The sequence below is a fragment of the Rhinoraja longicauda genome, chromosome 12 (genome assembly GCF_053455715.1).
Source record: "Rhinoraja longicauda isolate Sanriku21f chromosome 12, sRhiLon1.1, whole genome shotgun sequence".
NCBI classification, from domain to species: domain Eukaryota; kingdom Metazoa; phylum Chordata; class Chondrichthyes; order Rajiformes; family Arhynchobatidae; genus Rhinoraja; species Rhinoraja longicauda.
The window spans coordinates 16427202-16449086 of NC_135964.1; the positions used below are offsets into that span (position 1 = coordinate 16427202).

The 21885-nt window shown below is 44.6% G+C and overlaps 1 protein-coding gene across 5 annotated transcripts in view; it reads right to left on the reverse strand.

Moving 5' to 3' along the window:
* lsamp (limbic system associated membrane protein) overlaps positions 1-21885 on the reverse strand; it is a 1629956-nt gene that overhangs the window by 16243 nt on the left and 1591828 nt on the right. For 3 of the 5 annotated variants that reach the window (XM_078409128.1, XM_078409131.1, XM_078409127.1), the window contains one exon: positions 13955-13990. The exons of the other annotated variants lie outside the window; for them this stretch is intronic. In XM_078409128.1, coding sequence (XP_078265254.1) covers positions 13955-13990 — 36 coding nt within the window. The remainder of the gene's footprint in view (positions 1-13954; positions 13991-21885) is intronic. 5 annotated transcript variants of the gene reach the window in all.

The window sequence follows — 21885 nt, forward strand, 5'->3', positions numbered from 1 at the left end:
TCGAGGCTCCCAACTTTTTGAAGCCCCCACCGCGCGATGGAAAGTTCCAGGGCCGAGCCGAGCAGGCCGATGAAGGTCCTGAGCCCCCACCGGGCGATGAAAAGTCCCAGGGCCGAGCCGAGCCGAGCAGGCCGATGAAGGTCCTGAGCCCCCACCGGGCGATGGAAAGTGCCGCGGCCAGGCCACGCAGGGCGATGAGGGGCCTGCGAGCGGGTTGATCGTACCTCGTGCTCCGGGGCGGTCGAAGCTGCTACGGCTGGAGCTCCTGAAAGCCGGTCGCCAGCCAGGGACCTGCGAGCTCCCGATGTTGCGGTCTGCAGGGCCCACGGCCGAAGCCTCCGAGATGGTAAGTCCAGGCCCTGCGACCGGAGTCTTCAAGGTCGATCCCAGCTGGAGGCCGCCGACTCCACGATGTTAGGCCGTAGCGCGAACGGAGACACGACACGGTAAAAGTCGCATCTCCGTTGAGGAGGAGATTAGAAAAAAGGTTTCCCCCACCCCCCCCACCACCACCCCCCACATACACAGAGTTAAAAATAGAACAAAACGTACATTAAACGATGACAATAGACAAAAAAAAACAAAAAACAGAGAGACTGCCGGTGAGCTGCAGCTGCAGAACACAGCCACGCCCCTTACTTACTGCAATAAATCTCATCACCGCTACCACAGCAGCGTTCAGCTTATATTTGAGGTTGGCATGGATAATGCATCAGCACTTGAGATTCAAGAGAGCTGTTTAGCTAATTTATAATGGCAAATGGAGACTTGACCAATTTTGAGATCAAATCGGCTTCTGTATCTCATTATAAGTGCAGCATTTGATTGTTTGCTTTAGAAGTTATTTACAGAAGGCATCACACTTCAATCTTTCAAAATCGTGGGGATTAAAGTCTCATTTCCATGACTATGATCAAAAACTAGTAATTCAGCTGATTAGTTTAATCATTGTAACTCAGTAGAACCATTAATTGCACTTAAAAGATGTTCACCCTCAATCAGAAAAGCCCTGCAATCACAATCAACCATGAGGTTTCTGTCTCTGTTCTAATAATACAGTGTGTCTCCAGTAATACTCCGGAGCCTTTTCATGCATCAGCTTAATGTCTTTTATGTTCACTTTGAAGAGTCAAACAAAGTTCCTCTAAGGCACGTCCCCACACCCGCCTGCTCGGTCCTCTTCATCCCGATGGCAGAAGTCAGATCTGCTTTCACCAGGTGCAGCTGGTTACAGTCCCTGGATGGGTTCTGAAATCGTGCACCACTCAGCTGGTCGCAGTCTTGGCCAACATCCTCGGCCTCTCGATTCAATAGTCCACTGTCCCCATCTGTGCGTTTATCCTATCTATTCCGCTCATGGTCTGAAATACCTCTATAAAATCACTCCTCGTCCTCCTTCACTCCAACGAATAAAATCCTAGCCTATCCAACCTCTCCCTATAGCTGGGTCCCCAAGTCCCAGCAACATCCGTGTACATCTTCTTTGCACTCTTATATTGAACTCTACCTCATCCAGTTATTCAGTTATGGTGGTGAATCTGTGGAATTCATTGCCACAGAAGGCTGTGGAGGCCAAGTCTTCCAAGGCATATGTTTAAGGCAGAGATTGACAGATTCTTGATTAGTACGGCTGTCAGGGGGTTATGGGGAGAAGGCAGGAGAATGGGGTTGAGAGGGAAAGGTAGATCAGCCATGATTGAATGGTGGAGTAGACTTGATGGACCGAATGGCCTAATTCTGCTCCTATCACTTGTGAACTTATTTACTTCAATATTTTGTTTTAAACAATTTCACGTTCCACTACAATCGCGCATCATCATGCTGTTTTGCATTTGTTGTATTTATTGCTGTATCACTGTATTATACTGTACAATCTGGGAGCTTCATCTAAACAATGAATGTCAATGCACCCTAGTGTACATGACAATAAACTAATCCCAATCAGAATCAGAATCAAAAGCATTGGCAAGATAACAGTAAATAGGAATCTCACCTCTATTAGTTATATTGAAATTCCAATCGTGGGAAGATGTCTGTGCGCGTTCAGGCACTATCTTCCTCTAGGATCATTAATCACTACATTCAGGTCAATAAAAACAGAGGGCCAGCCACCACTCTGATCATTTGCGGATTGAAAAATCAGCTATTCTGTAATAGGGTCCTTACTCTGTCTTCCTAGTTCACAAGTTTATAAGACATAGAAGCAGAATTAGGCCATTCAGCCCATCAAGTCTGCCCTGCCATTCGATCATGGCTGATCTATTTTTCACTCTCAACCCCATTCTCTTGCCTTCTCCCCATAACCTTTGACACCTTTTGAGTGGATGAGGAGAGGATGCTTCCATGAAAGGGAAAGTCAAGGACCTGAGGCCATAGCTTCAGAATAAAAGGACGTATCTTTAGGAAGGAGGTGAGGAGGAATTCCTTTAGTCAGAGGTTAATACAGCTATTAGTAAACTGGAAGTAAATCCAGTTTATGCCTTGTTACAGTGATGCTTGGTTTTTAAGTAACCCACACAAGATGTTATAGTTCAAAACTCTCAAGTACTTGCCTGATCTGCTATGTATACTTCCAGCATTTCTTGTTTTAATTTGGGGAATATAAAGTGATCATTTACCTGCAGATGGACTAAAAGTGATAACTATTGGAGTCACAGCAGCTCATAAAGTGTCTCTGCCCTCCTATGTAAAAGGTATGCCTACTGAGTTTGTTTGCTTCAGAGTTACCTGTGATTACTGCTCCCTTGATAACTTACTGAAGAAAGAAGCTGAATTCATTGGTTAATGATGTCTGGATGAGATCAAGATCATCTTTCCACAATACTTAGGAAAGGTTGACATCAGTTTCTGGAATTAATTGCATTTGGATGAGAAATGGAATCCTGCCTCATACAATGTCATGTTTTCATGGTTTATGTTGGCATTCGCCAAGATGCTGAATTAGGCAGACAGATTTATAAAATACCATGACACATTGTTATTAATTGTGCTTTTGGACAACAGAGTGGAGGTTGAATACTGAACTTGATAATTGAAAAGTAATGTATTATCTACTATTTTTTGACAGATACATTAACGTACTGCAACACAGTAATAATAATAATTGCATAAAGTCATGGAGTCACACAGCTCAGAAACACAACCTTTGGCCCAACTTGCCCATCCCATCCAACATGCCCCATTCACGCTAGTCCCACTAGTGTATGCCCATATCCCTCTAATCCTTTCCCATCCATTGACATAGTCAAATAAAAATAACAGAAATAATGTGTTATCTAGTGATTTCAGCGAAAATTAGGACGCCGGAGAAGCATTGACAGCGTGGGAATTTCGTGATGTTTCCGAAGATGCTGTAATCTCGACCTGACTCGGCCTTGTCGTGGTCATTGTCGTCGGGTAAAAGAAAAGTTCTGTGATCTGCTATGACTTTGACAGTCGCCAGCAGTCGCCTTAAAATCGCCTAAAGTGGGACTGGCCCTTAAGGGTGTCAGGGGTTGTGGGGAGAAGGCAGAAGAATGGGGTTGAGAGGGAAAGATAGATCAGCCACGATTGAATGGTGGAGTAGACTTGATGGACCGAATTACCTAATTTTGCTCCTAGAACCTATGAACATCAATTTTACTAATCAAAAACCTATCAATCTCTGCCTCAAAAATCCCAATGAATTCGCCTCCACAGTCGTCTGTGGCAATGAATTCCACAGATTCACCACCCTATGGTTAAAGTTATTCCTGTTTGGTTTGTATACTGGGACACCTTTTCAACTTTGTAATATATTTCAATGCCATGAATCTACATCAAGGAGAGACAGATTTGATGTTCAAGAATAATTAATGAATCCATAAGGGTTGTCCTTGATTCTCTGTTAAACAAAAGCTGCTGCACAAAGCTTCGTGACTGCAGAGATATCTTTTTGTAAGGCAGAATTCTAAATGATTAGTGGCTTTGCCTGCACATTTTAATGAAGACACATTCTAAACCATCATCCTAATCCTTGTGAAGGTCATTTTCTTTTCAAGTAAAATATAATTTTTTGAGGGAATAGCAACTCAAAAGACATTACAAGTGAATGTATTTAGATTAAATGTGTTCAAGTAATGGTGGGATAAGAAGATGCAATGATGGATCTCTCTTTCTCAATCAAAATGGCAGTGCCAGCAATACTGGAAATAATTTAATTTAACTGTTTCAATTCTTAAAACTTTGTTAGGTTTAAAGAAAGTCATCACCTGTTAAACCAGTGGTAAAGAAACATCACAGTGATTAAATGCAACATTAGCAATCATTGTATATAAACTGAAGGCAGGAAAAGGTTATTCAACCCAACTAATTCACAGAATTGTCTCGTAGATTAGTGTAGAACGAGGCTGTTCGATCACATCAGTTCTCCAACAGGGCAACTCACCAGTTCCATCTTCCAGCCATCATCACTTTGTACATTTTCATCACCATGTTCATCCTGTTTCCTCTGAACGACCACAATGGAAACTGCCTGCACCACATCTGTAGTCAGTGCTTTTCAGATTTCAACACAAGTGGTGTAAAAGGAACCCAAGGGGTGGGCCAATTAACCTACAAACCTGCCCGTCTCTGGAATATGGGAGGAAACCGGAGCACATGTGGTCAGAGGGAGAACGTAAAACTCCGTACAGACTGCGCCCGTAGTCAGGATCGAACCCGGGTCTCTGCCGCTGAAAGGCAGCAACTCTACCTCTGCGCCACTGTGCCGCCCTGTTCCTTTCTGAGTCAGGTTTTGTTCTTATCCTGGAAGCTGCCTGATCTGCTATGTATACTTCCAGCATTTCTTGTTTTAATTTGGGGAATACAAAGTGATCATTTACCTGCAGATGGACTAAAAGTGATAACTATTGGAGTCACAGCAGCTCATAAAGTGTCTCTGCCTTCCTATGTAAAAAGTATGCCTACTGAGTTTGTTTGCTTCAGAGTTACCTGTGATTACTGCTCTCTTGAAAACTTACTGATGAAAGAAGCTGAATTCATTGATGTTAATGATGTCTGGATGAGATCAAGATCATCTTTCCACAATACTTAGGAAAGGTTGACATCAGTTTCTGGAATTAATTGCATATGGATGAGAAATGGAATCCTGCCTCATACAAGGTCATGTTTTCATGGTTTATGTTGGCATTCGCCAAGATGCTGAATTAGGCAGACAGATTTATAAAATACCATGACACATTGTTATTAATTGTGCTTTTGGACAACAGAGTGGAGGTTGAATACTGAACTTGATAATTGAAAAGTAATGTATTATCTACTATTTTTTGACAGATACATTAACGTACTGCAACACAGTAATAATAATAATTGCATAAAGTCATGGAGTCACACAGCTCAGAAACACAACCTTTGGCCCAACTTGCCCACACCATCCAACATGCCCCATCCTCGTTAGTCCCACCAGTGTACGCCCAAATCACTCTAATCCTTTCCCATCCATTGACATAGTCAAATAAAAATAACATAAATAATGTGTTATCTACTATTATTTTGCCACAATACATTAATGTAACATAATAATAACAATTTTCTAGCCAAATAGAGTCATAGAGTCTTACATCATGGACACAGGCCCTCTGGCCTAACTTGCCCACACCGGTCAATATGTTCCATCTACACTAGTCCCACCTGCCTGCTTTTGGCCCATATCCCTCTAAACCTGTGCTATCCATGTACCTGTCTAAATGTTTCATAAACGTTGTGATGGTACCTGTCTCAACTACCTCCTTTGGCAGCTCGTTCCATACATCCACCACCCTTTGTGTAAAAATAAAAGTAAAAAATAATTAAATTAACTTGGTTTACTTTAAAAAAAATAAAACAGACCGTTTCATCCATTTTCTTCTAATATAACCAAATGATTAAGAAATTTGGAGGCTTTTACCAAATGCAACCACTAAAGCAAAGCACTTTTTTGTTTCAAAGAAGTTACATTTCTGCCTAAAATGAACTTTAGCCAAGTTTAGAAATCCTTGTCTCCAAAGTTCAAGGGTCCATCTTATGACATATTTCTTTTGAAAACTAATCATAGGATTTTAACACAAGGCACCAGGCCCAGTTCAAATACACGAAGAGACATTTTCCGTACATATCAAGTAGAGTCTGAAGAAGGATCTTGACCTAAAACGTCACCCATCCTTTTTCTCCAGAGATGCTGCCTGACCCGCTGAGTTACTCCAACACTTTGTGTCTATCTCTACTCCATTTCAATCCCAGGATGGAGACCAACATCTTTCATTTTCATCTGCCTGAGCAAAATAATTCAGCGCTTGAGGTTTAGCTTCCCCGCCTTTGTTACTCTAACCCCCAACTCAGGACAATGGCAGAAGCAGGATGTATCATTAAATCGGCGATGTTGCCTGACCTACTGAGTTCCTCCAGCACCTTGCGTTCTACGCAAGATTCAAACAACTGCAGTTCCTTATGTCTATCATTAAAAACTGTAATCAACAGGTAGTCAGTAATGGTGCCCATGAATCAACTCCAAAATCCTGAGGTTAAGGCTTTGAATAATGGAGGCAAGTGTTACGCTACTTATGGTGCAATAGTGAGTCTTGGGCTTAAAAAAGGGTGTTGGGTGGAGGACGGCACTAAACATTGACCAACCTACAGGCAGTAAACTGTTCATAATTGGGCACTATGGACATGCTGGCTGAACATTTTAGAGGACATCTTTGAGGTTTTAGTTTTTAAAAATAGAGTGCGTAAACAGGCCCTTCGGCTCACCGAGTCTGTGCCCACCAGCGATCCCACACACTAATACTATCCTACACACACGAGGGACAATTTGCAATTTTATCGAGCCAATTAGTCTTTGGAGTGTGGGAGAAAACCATAGCACCCGAAGAGAACCCATGCAGGTCATGGGGCAAACGTACAAACTCCATAAAGACAACACCTGTAGTCAGGATCGAACCTGAGTGTCTGGTGCTGTTAGGTAGCAACTCTACCGCTGCACCACCGTGCCACTGGTCCTGGCACCCCAACTCTAGTTGTGATATCTGTACAAAGATAGGCCAGGTGGATGATCCCAACCAGTGCTGTTTCATGGGTATGTTTCAATGCAGCCAGGACGTTTCAGGACGATGGCAGAAGCAGGATGTATCAATAAATCGGAGATGTTGCCTGACCTACTGAGTTCCTCCAGCACCTTGCGTTCTACGCAAGATTCAAACATCTGCAGTTCCTTATGTCTATCATTAAAAACTGTAATCAACAGGTAGTGTCAGTAATGGTGCCCATGAATCAACTGGATATTCATTTAAAACTATTCGATTTACTAATATCCTTTAGTTGAGAAACAGTCATACAGCAAACTACCACTTTCACGCCAACCTTTTTGCCGTTTTACACCAATCCAATTAGTTTAAACTTTTAGTTTAGTTTAGAGATACAGCATGGAAACAAGTCCTTTGGCCCACTGAGTCCACGCCGACCATCAATCACCCGGTTACACTAGTTTTGTGTTATCCTACTGTCTCATTCACTCTGTACACACTATTTTACTGAGGCCAATTACCCTACAAAGCCGCACGTCTTTGGGATGTGGGAGGAAGCCCGATTGCTTGGAGTAAACCCATGCGGTCACAGGGAGAATATCCAGACTCCACACTGACAGCACCCAAGGTCAGGATCGAACGCAGGTCTCTGGTGCTGTGAGGCAGCAGCTCTACTAGTTGTGCCACTGTGCTGCCACAATGTGCTCGATTAGATCAATAAACCAATCATCCCTATTGACATAGTCGACCAGAGCCACATCAACAACGTCCGATTCTTTTCCGAAATAGCCCAGCATACGCCTATGTGGATAAGAAATGTCATCCTTTCAGTACAATGGCATACCATTTCTGTGGTATGTATACGTACATCTTTCTTTAATATCTGGCATAGTAACAAAGAATAGTACAATTTCTCAATGACGTCAGCACATAAGTATCTTCTCTTCGATATTCTTCCACATTACAGTAACACACAGCATCTCTAATGGTTTTGATATCCAGAATCAATCACTCAAATATCTCACGATGAGACGTACTGAAAATGTTAATGGTTGAAACATGACAATATTGCTTATGTTATGCTGTCAGGATGTACACGCATATCCAGCATTTAATGTATTATTTTAACAATTTGTTGGCTAGATTAAAGGGTAAATGGTGGGTGACGGCGTGTATACAATCATAGTGATATTGTGTGTTTTGCAGAATCATGGTACAGAGGACATGGAAAATGACTGTTTTAACTCTACTAAAATTATCTATGTATCTTCATTCAAACAATTAAGTGTCCATTTCACAATGGCGGTCTGAAGCAGCCATATTAAATTACACAATTTAAACAAAACTCATGCAATTTCCTAAAACAACCAACCATTTCTTGCAGTAACTGAAGCCCTTACCGAGATTTAACTGATAGAGCTGCTGCCTTACAGCAGCAGACACTTGGGTTTGATCCTGGCTGTCTGTACGGAATTAGCACGTTCTCCCTGTGACTGCGTGCGTTTTCTCCTGGTGCTCCAGCTTTCTCCCACATTCGGAAGATGTGCAGGTTTGTAGGTTAATTGGCTTCTGTAAATTGTCCCCAGTGTGTAGGATGGAACTTGTGTACGGGGTGATCGTTGGTCAGCGCGGACTCGGTGGGCCGAAGGACATGTTTCCACGCTGCATCTCTAAATTAAACCAAACTAAACTAAGATAGACACAAAGCGCTGGCGTAACTCAGCAGGTCAGGCAGCAACTCTGGAGAAAAAGGACGGGTGGCGTTTCCAGTTGGACCCCATCTTCAGACAGGTTCCGACCCGAAACGTCACCCACCCTTTTTCTCCATGGATGCTGCCTGACTTACTCCAACACTTTGTGCCTATCTGTGGTATAAACCAGCATCTGCAGTCCCTTCTTAAACTAAACTAAGATTGGGATAGCAACTGCAGAGTCTACCTGACTGTGGCTCTTCAGTAAAGTAGGTCCAATATTTATTGAACCAGGACTTCTGGCAGATGGTAACAAATGGTGCTGCGTTCAGCTAGGATTCGTTAGCACTGCACTGGGGAAGTGCATCTCTGATCCCACACCAGCGATGCAGTTTAAGGGCACCCTCCTTACATTTACATCGCAGCGGGAGTCAGAGGCAGTTGTGCCACAGCTGCTTTAGGGCTTGCATGTCCTCTCCTGCTGGGGCAGCACCGTAGAGCAGCGGCAGAGTTACTGCCCACAGAGCCAGAGACTCAGGTTTGATCCTAACCATGGGTGCTGTCTGTACGGATTTTGTACCTTCGCCCCGTGACCATGTCGGTTTCCCCGGGTACTCCTGTTTCCTCCCACACTCCAAAGATGTATAGGTTTGTAGGTTAATTGGCTTGGTAAAATTGTAAAAATTGTCCCTTGTGTGTGTCGGATAGTGTTAGTGCGTGGGGATGGTGGGTCGGTGCACACTTGGTGGGCCGAAAGGCCTGTTTACGCGCTGTATCTCTAAACTAAACTAAATTACAGTGGGGAGAAACTGGTTACCGTGAGCAGCAGTGATGCATCACTTCTGGATGAGTTCAATGCCTTTCATGCTCGCTTTGCAGGGGCGTGCAATGACACAACTACACGTTCCCACAGCCCCTGAAGACCCTGTGGTCTCAGTCTCTCGGCTGATATCAATGCATTCCTCAAGAGGGTGAATCCGCACAAAGATTCCGGCACAGATGTCATACCTGACTGAGTGCTACAAATGTGTGCGGACCAACTGGCTGGAATATTCAAGGACACCTTCAACCTCTGGCTTTAGCTTTAGGTTAGTTTAAAGATACAGCGTGGAAACAGGCTCGTCGGCCCACTGAGCCTGCACCGACCAATGCTCACCCATACACTAGTTCTATCCTACACACTAGGGACAAGTTACAGAAGCCAGTTAACCTACAAACCTGCACGTCTTTGGAGTGTGGGAGGAAACCGGAGCACCCGGAGAAATCCCACGCGGTCACAGGGAGAATGCACAAACACCTTACAGGTAGCACCCGTAGTCAGGATCGAACCTGGGTCTCTGCCGCTGTAAAGACTGCAACACTACTGCTGCACCATTATGCCACCCCATGGTATTCTGAATACAATGCCTGCTTTGTCACAATGCCACTTTGCACTACCCTCCCATGAAGTAAAAGGATACTGACGATGACATACAGGTATCAACTTACCACAGGCAAAAACTGAGACAAATGTCCATTGTTCCCAGATGGATCATAATAACTCGGTTGTTTAAGCTTGGCACAGTTGTGATCTGCTATTGATAGCAAAAGTTCAAAGCAAAGAGACGCAGTAATGTGAAATATCTGCTTAATGTTGCATTGTGTACACCATTGGCACCTGCGGCAGTCCAACACTGACAACGGCCTTGCAAAATGAGATGGGGCAGCTCAGCTGAACATGCAGTCCTCAGCTCCTGTAGAGCTGATGTAAGCAGCTGGCAACTTGGCCATGGAGCGAGCCAAGTATTCAGTGCAGTTGTGCAGCTCAACAACGTCCAGGTTCCGGGAGAGTAGTAGGCTGAGGGCCTGAAGAAGGGTGTCGATCCAAAACATCATCCATTCCTTCCCTCCTGAGATACTGCCTGTCCCGCTGAGTTACTCCAGCATTTTGTGTCCATTTGTGGTTTTAGATGCTGGGCTGAATGGCACAAACCTGTGTTGACAATAATAGACAATAGACAATAGGTGCAGGAGTAGGCCATTCGGCCCTTCGAGTCAGCACCGCCATTCAATGTGATCATGGCTGATCATTCTCAATCAGTACCCCATTCCTGCCTTCTCCCCATACCCCCTGACTCCGCTATCCTTAAGAGCTCTATCTAGCTCTCTCTTGAATGCATTCAGAGAATTGGCCTCCACTGCCTTCTGAGGCAGAGAATTCCACAGATTCACAACTCTCTGATTGAAAAAGTTTTTCCTCATCTCAGTTCTAAATGGCCTACCCCTTATTCTTAAACTGTGGCCCCTTGTTCTGGACTCCCCCAACATTGGGAACATGTTTCCTGCCTCTAACGTGTCCAACCCCTTAATAATCTTATACGTTTCGATAAGATCTCCTCTCATCCTTCTAAATTCCAGTGTATACAAGCCTAGTCGCTCCAGTCTTTCAACATATGATAGTCCCGCCATTCCGGGACTATCATAGTGTTGAATAATGACTTATTTGTAATTTTCCTCCTGAGAGAGCCAAAAATATTTTTCTCCATGTGATCGCAAATTACCTCTCATAGGTAACATCACGATGCTCACCACACCTGTGTTTACAAGTTTTCCCTCCAAATGCATCGATGCCATTCTTTATCAGAAAAAGAACACAAAAGACTGGAGTAACTCAACGGGTCAGGTAGCATCTCTGGAGAAAATGGATAGGTGATGTTTCGAGTCAGGACCTATCATCAGACCTGAAAGGTGACGTATCCATGTTCTCCAAGGATGTCATGTGACCCGCTGAGTCACTCCAGCACTTTGTGCCTTTTCCGCAAACCAGCATTTGCAGTTTCTTGTTTCTACTCTCCAATTAAATTAGGCTGTGAAATACCAATAAAAACAGCAAATGAGGAATGTCATAAAGGTCATTGAGGTGTTGCAAGAGTAGTCACCAAAATGCTGGAGGCGCGACAAGTTTCGAATTCAGTTCGAAAATATTATTTCATATTATGCACATGAAAGGCCGATCACATCATTCACAAATGATTAGACTTTAAACGCAAATTAAATGCAGTAACTCGCAACATGATCATAAAATAAACCAGGCGCTCTAAAAATTTCCAATTCCAATTAACAAGACAAATTAAATGGCCAGCCAATCTGTTGCTAACTTTAAATTGTTGCATGAAGATGACACAGGTTTATCCTCCCCTTTGTTTTATGGAGGCACCGGCAATGAACTATAAAGTGTACGATTTCAACAACACTAATAACAAACATGATCTGAATTACAGGGTTGGTGTGAATGAGGTTCACTCGCTCTCTTACTACGAGAGGCTCAGCTACCTGCAGTGTTCACTGGTCATACAAGGGCAGAAGTGAACTCATGGTATACACATGGTCCATCTTCACTGATGCCACTCTTACAAGCTGGTAGTTGGAGTGAACCCCACCTGTCCCAATCCCTCCACAAGTGTCTTCCTTCCTGAATTATTGAATCAGCAACATATCTGGGCTAAGACAGACCCACCAGAATATTGACTAGAAATGGACACCAAGTGTTGGGAATAACTCAGTGGGTCAAGCAGCATCACTGGGGAACATGGATAGGTGATGTTTTGGGACAGGACCCTTCTTCAGACTGGAGAAAGGTCCCGTCCCGAAACGGCACCGTTCCATGTTCTCCAGAGATGCTGCTCGACCCGTTCCATGTTCCCAACACTTTGCATCTAGTTTAGCGATACAGCGTGGAAACAGGCCGTTCGGTCCACCGAGTCTGCGCCGTCCAACAGATAACCCGCTGGGGTTACTCCAGCACTGTGTCCTTTTGTGTAAACTGGAGACTGCAGTTCCTTGCTTCTGCACTACCACCAGAAAATTGTCCAGCTTGCATGCTCCTCTGCCTTGAGGAGACCAGAACCATTACGTCAAGTCAAGTCAAGTCAAGTCAATTTTATTTGTATAGCACATTTAAAAACAACCCACGTTGACCAAAGTGCTGTACATCTGATTAGGTACTAAGGAAAAAAAAATGAAACATACAGTAGCACGCAAACAGTTCACAGCGCCTCCTCAATGAGCCTCAAACGCTAGGGAGTAGAAATAGGTTTTGAGCCTGGACTTAAAGGAGTCGATGGAGGGGGCAGTTCTGATGGGGAGAGGGATGCTGTTCCACAGTCTAGGAGCTGCAACCGCAAAAGCGTGGTCACCCCTGAGCTTAAGCCTAGACCGCGGGATAGTGAGTAGCCCCAAGTCGGCCGACCTGAGGGACCTGGAGTTAGAGAGGTGGGTTAGAAGATTTTTGATGTAGGGGGGGGGAATGTCCATTTAGGGCTTTATACGTGAATAGGAGGAGCTTGAAGTTGATTCTGTACCGTACAGGGAGCCAGTGGAGAGAGGCCAGAATCGGGGTGATGTGGTCCCTTTTACGGGTACCCGTCAGGAGTCTCGCTGCGGCGTTTTGTACCAGTTGCAGGCGGGACAGGGAAGATTGGCTGATCCCAGTGTATAGGGAGTTGCAATAGTCTAGGCGGGAGGAAATGAAAGCGTGAATGATTTTTTCTGTGTCGTCGACGTAGCATGTTCTATTTCAGCCTGACTGCAGGTTTCCCATCACAAGACATTTTTGCAGCTGCTCGTCTGATGCATGCAGCTTAGTATAATCCATGGGGGTGTCTGACGCTGCTTAAGTCTTCTTATCCCCAGGAACAAAACAAAACCTAGCCCCCCCTCCCCCCTTACGCTCAGACAGATAACAAAAGCACCCATACTTTTCAACATTCTAAAAGAAATTCTCAATTTAATGGAACTGTGCTGGCTCAAGATGTTTGTGAGCGTCACTAAATCCCCAGGTCCCCCACACTTCACTGAGCAGAGCTCACTCTCAGTGTCTCTAGGTTTCAAGGAGACTTTGAAAGTGACTGCGCTGCTAATCTTCCCACCCAGTTCCACCAATTTTGAAACACTGTGGTTTCCATGGAGACCGCACTCCTCCCTGGGATTTCGTTTCCCTCTGGATCGATTTCCTTCTCCATCCAGTTCTGAGGGAAAGTGATTCAGACATTTCACTGACACAGTCTGAAAGCACCTCTTTCCACTTCGAGTGGAAGTTGGCAAAGGAGGTCATTTCACCACGGTGCTTACCGTTTGCATGTATATCATAACACCAAGTGCAATCTACACACTCCCCACTCTCATTAATTTAACACATAGAACGCTTGATTCCACACATTCCCAACATGATATCTTGTTTGGCAGAAGCAGGCGCCAGATACTGACCTTTTTGTTTTGAGTGCACAGTGGTTTCAATTTTCTCTGAAGAAAGAAACATAAAGATTGCATTTATTTGAAAAATAGTTTCTCAGAATGCATAGTTTTTGTTTGGGCAAAAACTCCCTGGTCAACAGCAAATGGAGTAATAGTGCCATCTGCTGACAGCTCCATGATATGACCATGAGAATATGAAATAAAAATCACAAACAAATGTAGGTTTCGTACCTTTCATCCATTTGTTCTTTGTACCTTTTCGTATCTCTAGTTTCCCTCTCCCCTTACTCTCAGTCTGAAGAAGGGTCTCAACCCGAAACATCACCCATTCCTTTTCTCCAGAGATGCTGCCTGACTCGCGGAGGTACACCAGCGTTTTGTGTCCAACTTCAGTGTGAACCACCTTCAGCATTTCTTTCCTTAACAAATGTAGGCCTTGGTAATTGATAATTTTGCTTATTTTAGAAAATATTGAGCAGGTGGATTCATGCTGTTACCCTGCCAATTCCATGTGCATCTCATGCTGGGAAATTGTACAGCCCATTTCTTGAAGTTAGACTTTAGGTGCTGCAGTCTACAATGCCAGACATGAGATGTCATACGGTAAATTGTGATGAGACAGCATCTCTGGAGAAAGGGAATAGGTGACATTTCAGGTCGAGACCCTTCTTCAGACTGAGAGTCAGGGGAAAGGGAAACAAGACATATGGACAGTGATGTAGAGAGATATAGAACAAATTAATGAAAGATATGCAAAAAAGTGATGATGACAAAGGAAACAAGCCATTGTTAGTTGTGGCCGAGGTGAAAACGAGTACAGACAATGACACTCAACAAGACGACTGAAGCTGGTACAACGGATGGGGGAGGGATGGAGAGAGGGGTCTGCAAGGGTAATGCCCCCTCTCTCCATCCCCCTTCTCTCCATCCCTGTGTACAGACAGCACCCGCAGTCAGGACCAAGCCCGGGTCTCTGGCGCTGTAAGGCAGTAACTGTACCACTGAGCTACTGTGCCGCCCTGTTACTTGTGGGAAGTTGATAGCAGCCTCAACTTGCCCCTCCTGTTTAGTTTAGAGATACAGCACGGAAACGTGCCTTACAGCAAATGCAGCGCCGGAGACCCGGGTTCGATCCTGACTATGGGTGCTGTCTGTATGGAGTTTGCCCCGTGACCTGCGTGGGTTTTCTCAGAGACCTTCGGTTTCCTCCCACACTCCAAAGACGTATAGCTTTGTAGGTTAATTGGCTTGGTAAATGTAAAAATTGCCCCTAGTGGGTGTAGGATATTGTTAATGTGCGGGGATTGCTGGTCGGTGCGGACCGTTGGGCCGAAGAGCCTGTTTCCGTGCTGCATCTCTAAACTAAACTAAACTAAACAGGCCCTTCAGCACATCGAGTCCGCGACCAGCAATCCCCGCACATTAACACTATCTTAAACCCACTAGGGACAATTTTTACATTTACCAAGCCGAGTAACCTACAAACCTGTACGTCTTTGGAGAGTGGGAGGAAACCGAAGATCTCGGAGAAAACCCATGCAATGCAGGTCATGGGAAGAACGTACAAACTCCGTACAGACAGCACCCGCAGTCAGGATCGAACCCGGGTCTCCGGCGCTGCATTCGTTGTAAGGCAGCAACTCTAGTTCTGCGCCACCATGACTGCCACCGTGCTGATGTAGGTTTCTCACTGATAAGCCTCCCATTGCATTGGGTGCAATTTTTTGAAACAAATACCTTTTACTTCAATCAGATGGAATTGGAAGTGAGGAAGGAAAATTAAACGTCTGTCGTTAGACACAGTAACATCAGGTCTGGTTTTATTGTCGGGGGTGCAGACTGATTGGGATGTATGGCTTGATCCCGTTTCAATTTCTGATGCTCTGTTCTGATCTATTTATGCATTTGGCTTTGTAATTTTGTCTTGAGGTTAACTTTGTTTAATTTTAGTTTAGAGACACAGCATGAAAACAGGCCCTACACACTAGGGACAATTTACAATCTTTACCGAAGCCAATTAACCTACAAACCTGTACATCTTTGGAGTGTGGGAGCACCCGGAGATAGCCCATGCTGTCACGGGGAGTACGTACAAACTCCGCACAGACAGCACCCTGATCAACCCAGTATCTGTCGCTGGAAGGCACCAACTCCACAGCTATGCCAATGTGCCACCCTGTTACATGTGGGAAGTTGAAAGCAGCCTCAACTTGCCCCTCCTGTTGATGTAGGTTTCTCACTGACAATAGACAATAGGTGCAGGAGGAGGCCATTCGGCCCTTTGAGCCAGCACCGCCATTCAATGTGATCATGGCTGATCATTCACAATCAGTACCCCGTTCCTGCCTTCTCCCCATACCCCCTGACTCTGCTATCATTAAGAGCTCTATCTAACTCTCTCTTGAAAGCATCCAGAGAATCGGCCTCCACTGCCTTCTGAGGCAGAATTCCACAGATTTACAACTCTCTGAGTGAAAATGTTTTTCCTTATCTCCGTTCTAAATGGCCTACCCCTTATTCTTAAACTGTGGCCCCTGGTTCTCGACTCTCCCGACATTGGGAACATGTTTCCTGCCTCTAGCGTGTCCAATCCCTTAATAATCTTATATGTTTCAATAAGATTCCCTTTCATCTAAATTCCATATACAAGCCCAGTTGCTCCAGTCTTTCAACATACGACAGCCCCGCCATTCCGGGAATTTACCTAGTGAACCTACGCTGCACGCCCTCAATAGCAAGAATGTCCTTCCTCAAATTTGGAGACCAAAACTGCACACAGTACTCTAGGTGTGGTCTCACCAGGGCCCTGTACAACTGCAGAAGGACCTCTTTGCTCCTACACTCAACTAAGCCTCCCAGCTAATGGTAGAAGAAAGCAGGATGAGCATTGCTAAATGATCTGTTGGCCAGAGCACAAAATTCGTTTTGGAATGCTTAATGAAGCCCTTTTAATTTTGCTCTCAGTGCAGGCTTTTGTCTGTGTTCATGTCTATCAGATTACCTAAGAGGCCTTTCAACACAAATTGATTATATTCCAGATGGAGATCAATAGATCTTTGTACCCAAAGGTGCATCAAAATATACGAGGATGGGGCAGCCATGTGGGTTATTATCTGGTAGCAAAGTCACTCTGGGGAACGCACTACAGTGAGAAGATGGGTGCAATTTTTAAAACAAATACCTTTTAATTCAATGTTTGTAATCGGAGTGGAAATGGAAGTGTGGGAAGAAAATTAAACGTCTGTGGAAGTACACAGCAAAAGGAGCCTGTGAGTAGAAAATCAGTTGTGCTTGTTATTGACTGCAAATGCAGAGTGATTGGGAAGCACGGCTTAATCCCATTCCAATTTCTGATGCTCCTAAACGCTGTTCTCATCTATTTTTGCAATCAGCTTTGTAATTTTGTCTTCATGAGTTAGACATTAACTTAGTTTAGTTTTGGTCTAGAGTTACAGCGTGGAAACTAGGTCCTTCGGCCCACTGAGACCGTGCCGACCAGCGATCACCCCGTACACTAGCACCATCCTACACACTAGGGACAATTTACAATCTTTACCAAAGCCTAATAACCTACAGACTTGTACCGCTTTGGAGTGTGGGAGGAAACTGGAGTACCTGGGGAAAACCGACGCGGTCGTGGGAATAACGTACAACTCCCTACAGACAGCACCCATAATCAGTGTAGGAAAATAACTGCAGATGCTGGTACAAATCGAAGGTATCACAAAATGCTGGAATAACTCAGCAGGTCAGGCAGCATCTTGGAGAGAAGGAATGGGTGACAAAATGTCACCCACTCCTTCTCTACAAGATGCTGCCTGACCTACTGAGTTACCCCAGCATTTTGTGATGCACTCATAATCGGGATCGAACCTGGGTCTCTGGAGCTGTAAGGCAGCAACTCTACCGCTGCCCCACCATGCTGCCACTAACTTCTCCATCTTTCATCTCCATCTCCATTGCATTTGAAAAACTCGCCAACAGTAGCTTGCAATGTGGCCAACACTCACCTAACATAAGAAGATTGGTGAAGGAGCAAAGCAAAGCAATTGAGGGCGTGCAGCTTAGGTTTACTAGGTTAATTCCCAGAATGGAGGGACTATCATATGTTGAAAGACTGGAGCGACTAGGCTTGTATACACTGGAATTTAGAAGGATGAGAGGAGATCTTATCGAAACGTATAAGATTATTAAGGGGTTGGACACGTTAGAGGCAGGAAACATGTTCCCAATGTTGGGGGAGTCCAGAACAAGGGGCCCCTTGAGAATAAGGGGTAGGCCATTTAGAACTGAGATGAGGAAAAACTTTTTCAGTCAGAGAGTTGTGAATCTGTGGAATTCTCTGCCTCAGAAGGCAGTGGAGGCCAATTCTCTGAATGCATACAAGAGAGAGCTAGATAGAGCTCTTAAGGATAGCGGAGTCAGGGGGTATGGTGAGAAGGCAGGAACGGGGTACTGATTGAGAATGATCAGCCATGATCACATTGAATGGCGGTGCTGGCTCGAAGGGCCGAATGGCCTCCTCCTGCACCTATTGTCTATTGTCTATATCAGAAAGGGTAAATTAGTGAAGTAATGTAAGAAATATTAGTTTTAATTGTAATTTAATTTAGTTTATTATTGTCACGTGTGCCGACCGAGGTACAGTGAAAAGCTTGATGTTGCGTGCTATCCAATCAGTGAAAAGATGATACACGATTACAATCAAGTCATCCGCAGTGTATGGATACAAGATAAAGGGGCTCACATTTAGTGCAAGATAAAGTCCAATACTATCAGATTAAAGATTCGAAGGTCTCCAATGAGGTTGATGGGAGGTCAGGACCGCACTCCATCTGCTGGAAGGACGATTCAGTTGCCTGATAACAGGATTAATCTTCTTTTTGAGAAGATTAAAGAAAATATAACATTTCACTGAAGTCACACTTTTGTGGAGCTATAGCATGCCAGTCATGGTTCTGACAGGGAGGCCTTGTGGTCAGTTTGACAAGCTTGGCCTTTCATGGCCAAAGAAAGTATGACAAATAATCAAAGCTGGATGACATCTTAAAATAAATACTGGTGGTTTGTTAAGTTGTGTTTTCATTAAGGGAGTTGCCCAGGTAATAGGATCCATTTTCTTGACATGAGCAAAACTACCTATTAGTTGATATGACAGGACAACCTCATGCGGGACTTCATATTGCCACTCGATGAGTGTAGAAAATTCATAGCATTAACAATTCACAAATGCATGCAAAATGCTGCAACTATTAAAGTCAAGTGAATCTCCCAAGCATGCAATGCCCAACGTTAATCATTCCTCTGATAAAGCCTTACATTTTGCAGCACAATGATTTCTCCACCTCTTCCTGTTTACAAACCTGTGCTGAATGATGACTTCCCTGTTATTATTCCTCATGAGAGAGGCAAACATATTCTTCTCAACGTGGTCGCAAAATATCTCTCATAAGTAACACGAGCCTCAAATTTCTGTTTACAAGTTTTCTGTCAAAGCGCAGCGGTAGAGTTGCTGCTTTACAGCGAATGCAGCGCCGGAGACTCAGGTTCGATCCTGACTACGGGTGCTGCACTGTAAGGAGTTTGTACGTTCTCCCCGTGACCTGCGTGGGTTTTCTCCGAGAACTTCGGTTTCCTCCCACACTCCAAAGACGTACAGGTATGTAGGTTAATTGGCTGGGTAAATGTAAAAATTGTCCCTAGTGGGTGTAGGATAGTGTTAATGTATGGGGATCACTGGGCGGCACGGACTTGGAGGGCTGAAAAGGCCTGTTTCCGGCTGTATATATATGATATGATATGATAATGCCATTCTTTATCAGAAAAAGGACACAAAGTGCTTGAGTAGCTCAGCAGGTCTTGCAGCATCTCTGGAGATCATGGATAAGTGATGTTTCAGGTCGGGGTCCTTCTTCAGTCTGAAGAAGGGTCCTGACCCGAAACGTCACTTGTCCATGCTATCCAGAGATAATGTCTGAGCCACTGAGTTACTCCACTACTTTAACTTTTTTAGTAAACCTGCATTTGCAGTTCCTTGTGTTTCCATTCTTTATCAGAATGTCTTCAAACAATTTTCATTTTTAACACAATTTTTTTTATAGCTCGTTTGACTGCTCAAAATTAATGAACAAATACTTGCCTGATCTAAATACACAGAGTTTACTTGTATTTCATATGAATCTTGCCTGCAAGGCGATTACTTATCGCTCTTTCCAGAATGACCATAGGGGTGGTGAGCCACCTTCCTAATGCTTGTTGTCCTTTAGAAATGTTTCTAATGCAGTTGGCATATGGTATTCTAGGATCTACAGTCAGCATCAGTAAATCAGTGGGCTGTGAGTTTTTGAGGGGTACATGCCCTTGGTGGGATCCAAAAAATATAGTACCTTTGTAGAGGGAGAAGAGAGGGAGAGACAGAGATACATAGGGAGAAAGCAAGAGAGAGAGAGACACAGAGAGACAGAGAGAGAGACAGAAGACAGAGAGAGAGACAGAGAGACAGAGAGACAGAGAGAGAGAGGGAGGGGGAGGGATGAGTATGGAGTAAGAAACAGATTCAAAGAAAAAAAGCACCTTATATTGCCCTTGAGCAGCTTACAACCCAGCAGTATAAATATTGATTTCTCTAATTTCAAGTAACCCTTACATTCCCTCTCTCTCTGTCCCTCCCCTAGTCGTCCTGCTAGTTTCACTGTTCATATCCCTTCACCTCCTCCACAGCCAAAAATAGATCATTGTGGGCTCCACCTTTCCTTGGCCATCGGTGCTGGCTCTGATTTGTTCTGTACATTTTCATGCCTTTAGTTTCCCTCCCCCCTGACTCAGTCTGAAGAAGGGTGTCGAGCCGAAATTTAACCTATTCCTTTTCTCCAGAGATGCTGCCTGACCCGATGAGTTACTCCAGCATTTGTGTCTATTTAAGAGAAAAAGCATGTTGGGTGAGGGAGGCGTTAGCAGTGTTTCGGGGAAGAGCTGGATACTCTGGTGGCACAGTGGCGTAGCTGGTATGCAAGGTCCGGAGGGGTATGGGTCACGTCGAGGCAGATGAGGTTAGTTTATCTTGGCATTGTAGTGGCCTGGCGGAGGCCAGAGAAAAGGCAAGACGCCAGGCAGTTTTAGATAAGGGTCTTTATTAGGCTGTGAGCTCCTGCCCACAGCGTAGTCCACCTAGGGATGAGCCACGCCTCCCAACGGGCTGGCTTTTAACCCCTTACGCCTGTCCGTCACGTGACGAGGGGGCTGACCCAAGGAGTGGCCTGATCCCCAGGGACCGCCACAGCATTACATTTTAGCTGAAGGGTCTGCTCCTGTGCTGTACTTCTTTATGTTCGATGTTAAACTCTCAGGTCACCTGAGGCTGGGCCACAATTTGCTATCAGTTCTGCCTCACAAGATTTATTCACAAAATGCTGGAGTAACTCAGCAGGTCAGGCAGATGTTATCACAGCCACATCTGCACTTGACCCAGACTCGCTACCACAGCCACATCTGCACTGCCTGACCTGCTGAGTTACTCCAGCATTTTGTGAATAAATCGATTTGTACCAGCATCTGCAATTATTTTCTTATACTGCCTCACAAGATGGTTGCCACAGCGACACCTCCTGGACAATGAGAGCCATACAGAGACAAGGATTAAATGCAAATAAAGGATTGGCACAGGTTATATACATGAGGGGGGCAAGTAATTTCCTTTTGGAGCAAACAAGAAAATAATTCCTAACTTCAGAAATTTCCATTAGGGAGCACAGGTGTTCAGCTGGGACAGCAGCTGCCTCACAGCGCCAGAGACCCGGGTTCGATCCTAAACTCGGATGCTGCTGTGCGGAGTTTGCACATTCTCCCTGTGACCACATGAGATTCCTCCGGGTACTCCAGTGTGGATGTGCAGGTTAATTGTCCAATGTAAAAACTGCCTCCCATGTGTGTGAAATGGATGAGCA